At 35.2% G+C, this 13361-nt stretch overlaps 1 protein-coding gene across 1 annotated transcript in view; it reads right to left on the bottom strand.

Moving 5' to 3' along the window:
• Positions 1 to 425: 425 nt before the first annotated feature.
• The window catches only part of PGR (progesterone receptor), a 32899-nt gene continuing 19963 nt past the window's right edge, over positions 426 to 13361 (bottom strand). The window contains exons 4-8 of the mRNA XM_030269756.4: positions 11851 to 12153; positions 10322 to 10466; positions 6981 to 7111; positions 3805 to 3962; positions 426 to 2386 (exon numbers count right to left, since the gene is read on the bottom strand). Coding sequence (XP_030125616.3) covers positions 2231 to 2386; positions 3805 to 3962; positions 6981 to 7111; positions 10322 to 10466; positions 11851 to 12153 — 893 coding nt within the window. The 3' untranslated portion in view covers positions 426 to 2230. The remainder of the gene's footprint in view (positions 2387 to 3804; positions 3963 to 6980; positions 7112 to 10321; positions 10467 to 11850; positions 12154 to 13361) is intronic.

The raw sequence follows: 13361 nt of genomic DNA on the forward strand, positions 1-13361 counted from the left end.
CTTTGTTATATATTCCCAAAAGGTATCTTTTTTTCCTTTTTGATTATGCCTTTGAGGCAAATATAGTGCATTTCAGACTAATCTGCCATGTTAATGGGACACGGTGACATGTCAGCCACTTAGGGATTGAGTAAAATGCAGATGCATTCCTAACCAAACATACTGCCTGATCTGTCTTCTAATTTCAAAATTAGGGTGATGAGGAGTAATTTTTAGTGTGGGAAGTTTCTGTTATCTGTTTTATCTAAACAGTAACATAGACAGTTTGCTTACTCAGTGGTAAATCATGTGGCAATACTTCAATTCCAAAATAATGCATGGAAATACTGTTGTTACATGGAAGTGGAATGATTGAAATGGATTTTTTACTGAAAGTCACATTTCCTGAATGCAAACACAAAATAAAGAAAAAAAACTTCAGGATGTAGAAATAAAGAATTTTGTGGTATTTATTAAAACATAATTGCCTTAAGGATCACAGTTAAAAGTCAGACTGTATGGAATATCAAAGACATTGTTTCCTAGGCAGTTAGAAATGACAAACACAGTCAACTAACACAAAAGTCTGTCTATACCACTTTATCTAGGGTCACACATTTGCACCAGCTCTAGTTTTGTACTGCTATGTGGGGATCTCAAAAATGCTCTTATTCCCAGTTCTAATGTAGATTCTTCTTCTTTGGCTTTAGGAAATTATGACCAGTAAGGACACCTTGAGACATTCCTGTACTTGTCAGTTGTCCACAGTTTTTTCCAAGATGTAATTTTTACCAACAAGCAACATCACTTATAGTTTTAATGAGGGGCACCCTGATTTAGCTGGGGATACTGAACTTACATCCCAGGGGCCTTTGTTCATGTGACACGGATATGTCTGTACAGACCAAGCTACACACCACCAGCAGGACACAAGTCACACAATGGGGCCATCTAACAAGCCATGTGCAAAAGCAAAAGCATGAGGCCAGAAGTATCCAAACAAGACTCACCATTTCCTATGCTTCTGTATCATTTGTAATGACTGCCAAAATTTGTCATATTTTATTAAACTCATAAATTCTTAAGGTTTATCTGTTTCTCTGCTGTTTGAATATATCTACAATTTACTGCCTTAAATGCATGAGTTGCTTCATAAGTGTATCAAAGGAAAAAACAGCACCATGTTATAATTTTTCAGTCGAATATTCATTTCTAATTGAATCCAATTCCTTTTTGACAGTTACCTTATACGTTATAAGGGTATGCTTTTAAAATAGAAAATATGTAGCTCCACTAAATCATACTGAAATGAGTCTGATGTGTATCAAAATGTTTGCAGTCATATTTTCCATTTCTTTTTGTATCTAATCTCACTATAATTTGATACTAATGGCTGATTGAGTGTTCAGCATTGGAATTCAAAACATTAAGATTATTAAGAGTTGCAGTGAGTGAAAACATCTCTATTTAAAGCTTCTGAAATACAGAATGTAAGATTTGATGAATTTAGGATTACAGCTAAGTGATTTAGCTTTAGTAAGTGCTGAACTTTTAAGGTAAAATAACACAAACCAAAGCTTAGTGGGTTTGCATACACATTACTTCTGGTGTAATACACACTGAAATTTTCCTAAACTTTCTGATTTTTGAAAAAGAGCCCCACTGAATTATTCAGAAAACAGTATGCTGGATTTAAGAGTTTCAATACAACATGACCACAGATGAGACTATGAATGTATACTGTGTGCCTAGCACATTAGTTATTTCTGATGGCATTGCAGTAATAAAAAGTAAAATATGCATAAGAAAATGTGGGCAATATTTATTTTAATTCCTCCAAAATCTTACATTATGCACGTGCTCACATGTATCCATGCACACAATGTACTAAAGTAAAAATTTTGCACCATGTCATACCAGAAATTCAAGAGTGTGCAATGTGTAAGAAAAATGTATAACTGTTGTTAGAAATCTGGAAAGTCTATTCACTGTCATTCATATGCATATCTAAAAAGCAGCTGAGACAAGTTTATAAAACATTTCTTAATGACTGTTGTGATTTTTGCAGTTAAGGAATCAGGAACTCACAATATGTACATCAAGCTTGAATGGCTTGTATATGTTACAGGTATAAAGCAGTCGGCAGGGTAAGCATGTCAAGTATGCTGAAGTCCTGACATGGCAAAATCTTGACCAAAATAAACAAACAAAAAATGACCCAGGTAATCTCTATGATAAGAGAAAAGACATTTCACTTCTTGTGAAAGAGAAGAGGTTTCACCATCCCTGCTAGAATCTTGGGTAGCTGTGCAGCAATCACCTCTGACATCATCTCAGGGAATTCAACGCTCAGTGCACGGGACTGGAGAAATGTGTTCAAACAGAAGAGATGGAGCTGTTTCACCAGCTGGATTTGATAAAATACAAACATGATCAATCAGGCTAACAGAAATGCAGCCACATAAACACGCTGTCAATCACTTATATATTCATCAGCTGACATCATTCTATGCCTTACCCTGTCCTTTCTTGAATCAGTAATGAGGGTATTTGTCAGACCCTATTAATGGCAAAAATTATACATATAGCTATGGCAAGTCATATAAAACCACTGCATCACTAATATTACAAAGTAGTATCACCCTCACTCATGCCATATGCGATGAACAATGGCAACTACTTAATAAGTTTTCAACCTTTCACCTTATTCTCACACCCAAGTATATGCTTTGGTCACATCCTGCTATTTAAACACTGCTCTGGGAAACAGCATTTACTACTCACCTGTGAGCTTTGCCATGGTTTTCATTATGATCATATCCATGTATGCTGCAAACACTGACCTCCACAGACTCTCATCCCTTGAAAGCAATTGCTCAACGCATGATTATTACATCTCTTCTAGCCTCTCTCAGAGGTTCTGATTTTTATTTCAGACCAATGATCATTATGTTGTTAAATATCATACTATTTCTGCTACCTTATGCTTTAACATCACACAATCTCTCCAGTGTGATGATTTCTCTTTTCCTTGTATGTCCCATCACTTTTTCAGCCTGAGCTGAAACAAGACTTGAATGAAGATGCTCCATAGATCAAAAATCACTTTGTTATTTTGCAGCAAGCCTCTCTACCTCTTTCTCTTCCTCACAGGTTATTTTACTGTATGCATTTAAAAGGAAGAGATTGCATTAAAATAAAATGCAGATTTGCTGAGTTCTGAAGAATACAAAGATGCAAAGATCCTGTCCACCTTGCAGTCCTTGGGAGTTCCTCAAGACCAACATTGAGTTCAAAAGTGTCCAGGGCTTGGTATCTAGAATTGTCAAAGATTACTCAGTTTCCCAACCGAGACAGATACTGAAAAAGTGGTATAGAATATCCACATAAAACCAGTTGAACTAAGGTCACAAAGACGATCTTGCTTGCCTTTCACTAATTCTTAGCAGTCTGACTTTGCAACTTGAATTGCCTCTTCCTCACACTATTTTCCTAAACAAGTACAGACGTGCTCACACGCACACATAGACCACCCCTACCAAAGCCCACAATTGTACTGGTTATTTTGCACTAAAAATGAAACAAAATGGTAGCACTCTAATGCATGTCTCACAAATACTTTGATATTGTATACCATAAAATATGTGCACAATACGTATACTGATGCTGCATACGTAACTATCTATTCACACAAACATATACAATAAAGGATTTCTTTTTGTTTTCTTCTGTTGTTTAGCAATGCTGACGACTCCCTTCCATAGAATTACTTTTAAGAAACTCCTTCTTACATAAAGAGCAGAAAGCATTAACAAATAAACTTACATCATGCATGGAATCCATCAGTTTTGTAAGTTGATAGAAACGCTGTGAGTTGGCCACGACGCCTTTCTGGCGCAAACCAATTGCCTTCACCAGTTCTCTGATGTAACTTGTTCTCATCTCATCAAATTGACTTTGACTTCTTAGACCTTCCAAAGGAACTTAAAAACAAAACCAAACCAGTTGAGCTACAATTTACTCTGAAGGCAATGAAATTTAAAGTACAGGAAAAGTTTACAGTATTTCATGCTGTACAGTGCAATTCATTATTATGTGCCAGGTACTTCTTCCCAATCAAGAATTACTCCAAAAACAGTGATACAATTAGTTAAAAGGTATACCAGGAGCAACCAGTTCATTTTGCTAATGGCCTTATGTCTAGAAATATCCCTATGCCTCACAAACATGTGTTTGCTGGGAAAAAAAAATATGGCTTAAAGAACCACTCCTGTCTTTGAGGAAACATGTTATGGACTGATCCATGTTTACACTGCTGAGGATCTGCCCACTTCACAGCGAATTTGTGGTAGAGAGATCTAGCTGGAGTGCTTCAAAATGGAGTCTAGGAATGAACTAACAGCTCCGAAGTAGTGCAGACAGTAAAGCTGCCAGGGCTTGGATCTCCTGTTTGAACCTCTTTCACTTAACAGAACTGATCAAAGACTTAAAGGTGAATAGCTTTTTAGAAAAATGAACAAGGAGGAAACATTGGTTGAACCCTCTCTTCTCTTAAAGGTCAGGTGTGAGAATCAAAATGAGGACATGAAGAGAACACTGAGAAAACAGACTGCTAGCAATAAGTGTCATGGTAAAAAGAATACCTTATATTTCAAAGCCCGAATGATTCTGGACATTTCTTGACAGCAGTTTTATAGAGAACTAAGGAATGTTTTATAATAAAGTGACTCTGATTGAGTTTAGGGTTTGATGGAAGCTATCCTTGACTTACATCTCTAAACCAGCAATTAAGTCTTCATAATTTCCCTGAAAATTAATTTTAAAGGTATTTTCTACCAGTGAATGGCCTTTTTCCTCTGCAAAAAGACAGTCACATCCCTGCCTAACAACAAAAAGTTCCTTGGAGCTATCTATTCAAGCTGTTCCCTTGAACATACGTCAAGAATGAGGATGCTTTTATTCAGTGGCACGAACTGAGCCAAAATCTTATGTAACAACATTTAGAAATTCCTTTAAATCAGAAGTCTGGAAAGCATTACATTTAAGCCTCAGCCAACTCAAAGGAAAAAACCGTAAAATCAAATATAATGTTGAAACTTAGGCTGGGGGTCCATTCAAAATTAGAAATGTATCAAGACTGACACTCAGTTTAATTCAAACTATTGTTTCTTTGGAATTATCTAAAAATGTCAAAAACAGTTAATCTAAATAATAAATTGAACAGAAGACACAATGAGAGACTAAAGGATTAGACTTGATTTACCGTTAGTACACTAAAGCCTGAAATGGCTGTACTTTCACAACTGAAGTAGATTAAGATGAATATCATGACTAAAATAAAAGTAGTCTTAAACCACTTTAGAACAACAATGAGGTTAAATGGCTTTTTGAAAATACTTTTGTGGAATTATATTTATACAGTACCAAATGGTGACTAAATGTCTCAACAACAACTGTTAGGTGTGTTCCTTTTCCCAAAGATGTGACAAATTGTTTTTTCCTATAAGAAAATAAATGCAGGAGAGAACAAAAAGCAAAACTCATCAGAACAGGTAGAAATATATTTTTTTTAAAAGTAATTTCTTGTATATACATAAACATATAATCTTAAAAAAAGAGCTTCTGAGTGCAATGCAGCTGATAAAGAAAGGTAACTGGATGAATTCTGTTAAATTGATGCACTCAGAAATGAGAGGGATTGAACCAACCACTGTAATGCTTTTTTGAATTTGATATGAACTTTCTGGAACAGAGATAGCTGAAATGTCACAAATTTATCTAAATGTAACTGAATTTCAGAAGATAGACAAGAGAGTTTTTTTTGGGATGAAAACAAGGTGGAAAACATTTAAAATAGGAATACATTCATATTCTAACAAAGCAACTGGAGTTACATCAGGATTTTTATCCACATTACTGCTTTAGCAGAGTGCATGGTATTTTGCCATTCTTTTAGTAATTTCCATGCTCATATGAGCTAAACTTAATCTTTTTAAACTTACTCTCTGATGAGACCAGTGTTTTTTTTAAGAATGGTTTTATGCAAATACCAGCCACGTACAGATTGAGAGCGAGTAAATTTAATTCCCTATCAATAACTTAAACTTTGTAAAACCAAGAAGCAGGTCATGCAGGATTTCCCATCTCTCCTCTGACTCCGTTGTGTGTTGAGAATCAAACTTTTACATTCTTTCAACTATATTTTTCAAAAGTGCTTATTCTCATTTCTAGCAGCACCTGTATAACTTTGAAACTTTCTATTTGGGGATTCATAAGTAACAATTGTGGCCTCAGCAGATGGAAATTTTAGTATTTCAGAGAAGATTTTGGAAGATAAGTTCACCAGCAACCACATTTCCTACGTTAGAGGGAATGCAGCTGTATGCTGCATTCTTTAAAAGATGCGTATAATTAAGTGACCACAGATTTTGTTTCCAGAGAAACAAACCAAAGAAAAACATTTCCATTTGTTTATATCTGTGCTGAACTTCACCTATTTATAACTATAAAAAGTCGAATAAATGCTAGTATTGTCTGTCATGGCCACTTCCCTAATTCTTTTAAGCGAACATGCATTAAGATTTTGGTCAAGATAAAGCCCTCAGATAATTTATTAAATATTCTAAAATATATTCTAATACTTTTAAGGTTGTTTTGGTTTGGTTGGGGCTTTTTAAATCTCTGTAGAGTCACTTGAACTGATGTTTCCAGGCAGAAATACTGCACAGTTGTTTTGAAAATCTGTAACACAGTATAGCCATATGTCAAAAGGGATCCAACATTTCCCCAGTATCTTTATGCACAATAAAACCAACAATGAATCACAAATTCTTTGTTCTTTATAAACATCAGAAAAAAGTATTTTTTAGTTTTAGAATACTAAAATTCCATCTAGGACATTTCCATTTGTTAAGCCAGAGAGCTTAGTGATTGTCAAGTTAAATAACATAGTTCAAAACCCTTTTAGTAGTGACGTGTTACAAAGAAATAAAAGAACCTACTTGTATTGAGAAGTAACAGTGCTTTCATACACAGGAATTCTTCTTGGCTAACTTGAAGTCTGACAAATTCCTGTGGGAGTTGCCACATGGATAGACACAGGGAATAGAACGATGATTCTTTCATCCTCTGTCTTACACCCAGAAAAGTTAAAAAAAATAAATTAAAAAACATAAAAACAAAGACAAAGAATGGCTCCAGTACTAACTCCTTGAAAGAAAGGTCTTGTAAGCAGTTTATCACATTACAAAAATTAAAGATAAGCTTATAAACATAAACAATTTTATGATTTTTTTCTGTTCCTATGCTAGTTTTTTATTGTAATTAATGTGCTATTTTGGATGCTTAATCTGTTATTGCTGTCCAGAAAAAAAAAAACAAAACAAAAACTAGCAAAGCTGAATGCTAACCACCAAAAATAAGGGGAAGTTATTAATTAAAAATACCCTAATGAATAATGTGAGGTACTATCTTATTTTAGAAGTCCATAGGTTCTTGTATCTCCATAAAGATTTCAAAGCATAGAACTGAAGACAAATCTGAAAGTCTATAAAAAACTAGTTCTTAGATTTGCAAAAATTTCTGTATCAAGATACTTTGTAGCAACTCTAGCCTGGTACTTCTAGCAGCAATGATATTACTTTGTAGCATGTTATGCCATTAAAGAAACAGTTAAAATGTTACATGCTAAGTAAATGGAGACATTAATACAACCTTTCCTAAATTCCCACAGAAGTAACCAGAACAAATCACACAGGAAATACATAAAACTGTGGGGTTTTTGCAGCCCTTTGATATAATTTTTCTCTTTGTGATTTTGGTATATTGAGTATATATTACTGTGTGTACTGAGTAGGAGAATAATTTTCAACTGAAATTACTGCAATGGTAAGCATTACAAAGTTTCTAATCTAGACTGAATTCATTGCATATTAACCTGATGATCCAGTAACTTGGACTGATTTTAAAAGGTTGCATCCCAATCCAGATGAATTAAGTACAATAACAGGAAGATAAAATTTTGCTCCCCCGCCTGCTAAGGGGTTCAGATCAGCATTCCAACCTGACTGCAGGTAGTGACCTCAGCAATAAAACAGAAGACATTTTGCATTTAAAAAATACTTTTTCAATGCATGGAATCTTTTTCTTGTAATTTAAAGAGTTTCGGTCAGCTTGAATGAAAATTATTCCAATGTTGTTCAACATTTGATATCTTGTACCAGCTCTTAAATGACATAACCATAGAAATTTAATATTTTAACCTGAATAGACTTGTTTCTGGATCTACTTTAAATTTCCTTTTCTATTACTTTTTGGTAGCATCTCTTGCTAATTATTTTCCATGAAGAGCAATAGCAGCTTTCGGGGTTAGCAGCTTAAATGTTGTTCTTACTCAAATTTTAGACACTGCAAAATACAAGTAACAGTAAGTCCTTGTAGCGTGTTTATACAAAGAAAACTTTGTCAAACTAGCACTATGGCTTTCTTGGTCTGAAATGGATGCTACCAAACACGTCCTTCCCCAGAAGCATAACAACTCAGTTCACTAAATGATAGACTGGCTGTGACACAAGCTCTGGATTGTGGTTTCATGGTAATCATGAAACAGCTACGGTGTGTGTTACCCCTGCAGAAGGACTTTCCATTAGCTCTTTCTACCTCTGGGCACACACTCCTGTGATTCTGCCATTAGTGCTTGCACTCCTACATGGTGAGTCATGTCAGGGATCATCTCCACTCGCGAATGAATGGCTTTTTCTGGGTACATCTCAGGCATATAAACTCCTTATCTGTTTGACAGTGCAGCCAGAGAGTGTTTGGACCAGCTCAGCTAAAGTAATGGGGATGCATGACCAGGACAGTTAACTTTTTTGGCAGTGTTCAGCAGATACCCTTGCTTAAGGTGAACATGAAAGTACAAGCTTAGACATCAGTGTAGATAATAAAGTTGTTTACATTTTACTGTCCTAAAAGCCGACTTATTTTCAATAAATAATTTCAGATATGATTCAGTGCATCAATTACTTTTTATAGCTCTTTGTTTATAACAACTCTAGTATGACCTGAGATGTTCTACAACCAAGAGAGGAATATGTTGTCAGGACCCAGCATAGATGATATTGAGTTGGTAATTAGAAGCTGTCTCTGGTGGATTACAATCAGGGTTCATAAATCTCAACACATTCCCAAACAAAGTACTTAAAGTCTTCCTCACAAGCTGCCAGCAGTGGTCCACAAGTGGGGTGATACTCCATGACATTACTGCTTAAAGCCATCTCACTCTTTGTTTCTTCTGAATGCAACCATAAGATGCATCACACTATGCTGGGACAACAATGCAGACAGGAATTCATTCCATCTCATCACTTCTAAGTATTTCCATTTGTACAGCAAAATTAATAAAAACGGGAGAGGAAATAATTCATTACTCTACAACCTCAGAGTGATTTACAATCATCTGGAAGAGAAAAGGTCAGGAGCTATATGGTTGGCTCTACTGAATATCTTCTACAAAGAACTTCACTGGGAGGATCTTGCACGTCTGTAGATTTTAAAATCAGGCATCTAGATCTTCCTCAAATGCACCTCTTAATCCTTAAACAATATGTCTTACAAAACACCTGTTTTTCTTTCTTTTAGCAGTTCTTTTAGTATTTTAAGAAAAAATAACTGAGAAAAATTTATTAAGGAAACATAAATATAGGGATTAAATTATGTTTTACTGCTCCTGGCAACCTCCCACGTACTGTAACAAAGAATATAAAATTACAAGTCTGACAATATTAATTTGCAGAGCTGGAAAAATGACAAAGACTGAAATTACAATTATCTAACTTAAACAGCATAGAGAAGGAAAATCCAAGCCAAAAAGCCCCTCCCATCCCTCAGAAGAAAAGAGCAGTCTCATATAATGTTTCCTTGATATTACAATTCCTACTTGATAAATAGTTTTTTACTGAGCATTTAGGTTTCAGGCAAACTATTTGCAAAAACCACCCAAACAAAAACAACCAAAAAACCCCACACTCAGTTTCATTTAGCAAACATTAACTTATGACTTATTCAGGTGAATAGAAGTAAATCTTCTGACAGTGTAGGTTTTTTTCTTAGATAATTAAAATACTATCTGAACTGCTTTTGCTTAACCATGTACACAGAATAGTTGAGGTTCCCACAAAACCCCTCCCAAAGATACTGAACTTTGATATGGTCAGAGGACTTGGCCGTTACTTTTGAAACAGAACAAGTAATGAATGAAATCTTGGTCTCAATGGAGTCACATTCCCATTGGCACATAAAAGTTCAACATGTTATTCATATACCATGGAAGCATTCTACTTACTCATTTAGAATCAGATCTGGTGCAAAATACAACATCTGACCACTGACGTGTTTGTATGATCTCCACCCCATGGCAAAAACCATTAGACTCATCCAGGAATACTGGATGAGGGTTATCTGATCGTCGATATGCAAATTCCGAAAACCTGGAAATTGAATTAAAGATAAAATATTTCATAATTCTCATTTAGACAGCAGCTAAGTAGGTGTATTGAGGTTACAAATATGAGCTATCAAACTGAGAACACCTAGAAGGACATAGAAAGGTTTTGGGGATGTAGGTCTCCAATGCTTGGGTAATAACTGCCTATCTTACTCTGATAGTTAACCTCTTATCTTTTTGTTCTCATCCAGTATTTTGAAATGTTCACACCAAAATTTATTTAACAGAAATTACTGGTTTAGAGGATAGGAATGCATCTCTTTTTCCTTTGGTAAAAAATATGACAGTTTGTAACATGATCACTGTAACCAACTCTCATTTAATGTTGATAGCTTGAACATCAGTGCTCTTACCATAAGATGCAGTTGTCACACAGAAACATCCATATATGATATCTTTCTTGGACTCAACTAAAGAGAACCATATTCAGTTGTGCACTTGTGTTTTATTATTTTTGTTGTTTGACAAATTTAAAGATTGCCATGAATTATCTGAGTGAAACTAACAGCTTCCTGCCACTTAAAGCAGCACTCCTGTTCCACATTACATTGTCCTGTTACCTCCTTCAAGCAAGCTTTGGCATTCATGCTCCTCCACAGTGAATTTGTTCAGTTCATGAAGACATCAGAAAACCATAGAGGACAAAAAAAAAAAAGGCTTCTTTTCTTCTCATTTAGTGAGATGAATCAATTCACTCAAGAGGTCTGTTAAGTGCCAACTGCAATGGGAAGAGCAGTGATTGAGACCATTGCTTCCTGCAGCACCAAAGTGTCAAACTGAGCTCATGAAACTGTATTTTCCAAGCTTTCTGCTCAATATATTGATTTCTATATATCCCAGGATGACAATGATGATCCCTATCATGATATATCACATACACATACATAACATGGATATTTTTTTAATCCAATTGTGGATCTTCATAAAATCAGTTACTTCTCATTACCAGTCTGTTTGTGAGCTGCTCAGTTCTAATTGGTATTATTTATAAAAATTCTTCTTTGTTACTTTCAAAAATTCACTTAGTAATAAGAATAAAGAGTAAGCAGATACACACCCTTTTTATATCAAATGAATAAATAATAGAGTAAGAGGGGCTGGGTAGAAAGGCTGCAATAACAACCACATACAGGAACTGCTGAGCTCCTGTGCTTTCTTGGAGTGAATATAAATATTTAGATGGATTCTTTCAAATGTGCTTCCCTATTAAAATGTATTTGATTAGTTATATTATCTGATAAGTGAAAGCTTAATCATTTTGAAATTTGCAAAGAATGAACAGGCAGTCAATAATATTCTCTTTAGACTGCTCCTTCCATGAAGTATTTGCTTTACTACAATTCATTACATATAAGAAATTATATTACCTGGTAGTAATTTAGACCACTTGACTACACAAAGAAGCTGCCTCTCACAAAGATGATTCAGACTGGTCAGCAAGGAACTTGGTGTTTCAGGTTTTGTATTGTCATAACCAGCATAGACAACTTCTGGCTCAATGCCTCGTAGAACACTTATCATTGGGGGAACAAACTGTATTTCTTGATTTGGAGAAAAGGACAGCCTTTGGGTTAGAGACTGGCTTTCATCTTGAAGGGCTGCTGGCTGCTGGAGTGCAACATCTAACGTTCTCACAACTTTGATTTTGTTAAACTTTTTCAATTTTCGACCTGAAAAAGAAAATTGTTTATCTGTTAGAGAAAGAGTTAACCGAGAACATTAGTATTTTCCACTAGTGTTGGATTGCACTTTTAATCTATACAAGGAAACCACAACTGTATTCAGAATAAGTTTTCTATTTTTGACTATTTATGTAATTGAAAAATGATAATGGAAAATTTTGAGCTTCTCCCTCTGTATCCTGCTTCCTTCACTAAGGGATGAACAGCACCCACCCATTAAAATTATTGCCATGAATTCTAGGTTACAGTAACCTCAAAAGTGTTTTCTGGTTCAATTCCCACTGTTCTGTCATATGCCAACAGCTGAGCCAGCTGGCTCTACAATTCAGTTTCTATTTAATGCCAATTAAAGATACTGCTTCTTTTACTCCCTTATTTTCAAAACCAAAAATGTTAGTAATTAATTACTACACACAGAAACTCCTTTCCTCCAGTTCCCTAAGAGCATTTCGGTCTCATGGCTGAATCCTATTTTGGTACCCAGGGGGATGACTGAAAGACTGACAAATACTGTAAATGCTTAGAAGTTATTGAAGATATTTCACTTCCTAAAGCATAATTTCCCTTCCTCAGTATTTTTAATTGCTATTTCCATACTGCAGTGGTATGAACAAGACTAACTAAAACAAATTAATAGCTGAACTGCCTTCCCAAAATAAGCACAGATACATGTGGTATGGCTACGGAAATATACAGGTTTAGGTAGCAATTCTTCAAACTTCTTTCATGGAAAAACAGTCTGGCAGTGCACCCAACAGACACAGAAAATCAAACCTTCAGAGGTGTCTCAGTGACATATTACCAGTTTCAATAAAAAGGCAAATGCATGCAGAGGTGACTACATGGAACAGATTTGCTTTAAGTAGATCCTCAAAGGTGATGAAAACCCTGCTTAGATTTTTAGTTCTGCCAAACAAGTTTGTCTTAGGGAGAAAAGTGTCAAAAATGCAATGAAGATACTGACACTTATGGTCTGATTTACATGACAGGGGGGCACAAATAGACATAGGGGAAATGGCAAAAACAGTAACACCCATCATGCAATGACATTCGGGGGTCATATTCCCCACTAACTTAACTGCAGGCTTAATTAGTTTAGTATTGAGTGCCCCAACATCATATGCTCATTTTATCACTTGTGGTAAGAATAAAAATATTTCTAATTAGAGATTTCTTAGTAAAGAACCAAACATGAA

The sequence above is a fragment of the Taeniopygia guttata genome, chromosome 1 (genome assembly GCF_048771995.1).
Source record: "Taeniopygia guttata chromosome 1, bTaeGut7.mat, whole genome shotgun sequence".
In the NCBI taxonomy this organism is placed as follows: Eukaryota; Metazoa; Chordata; class Aves; order Passeriformes; family Estrildidae; genus Taeniopygia; species Taeniopygia guttata.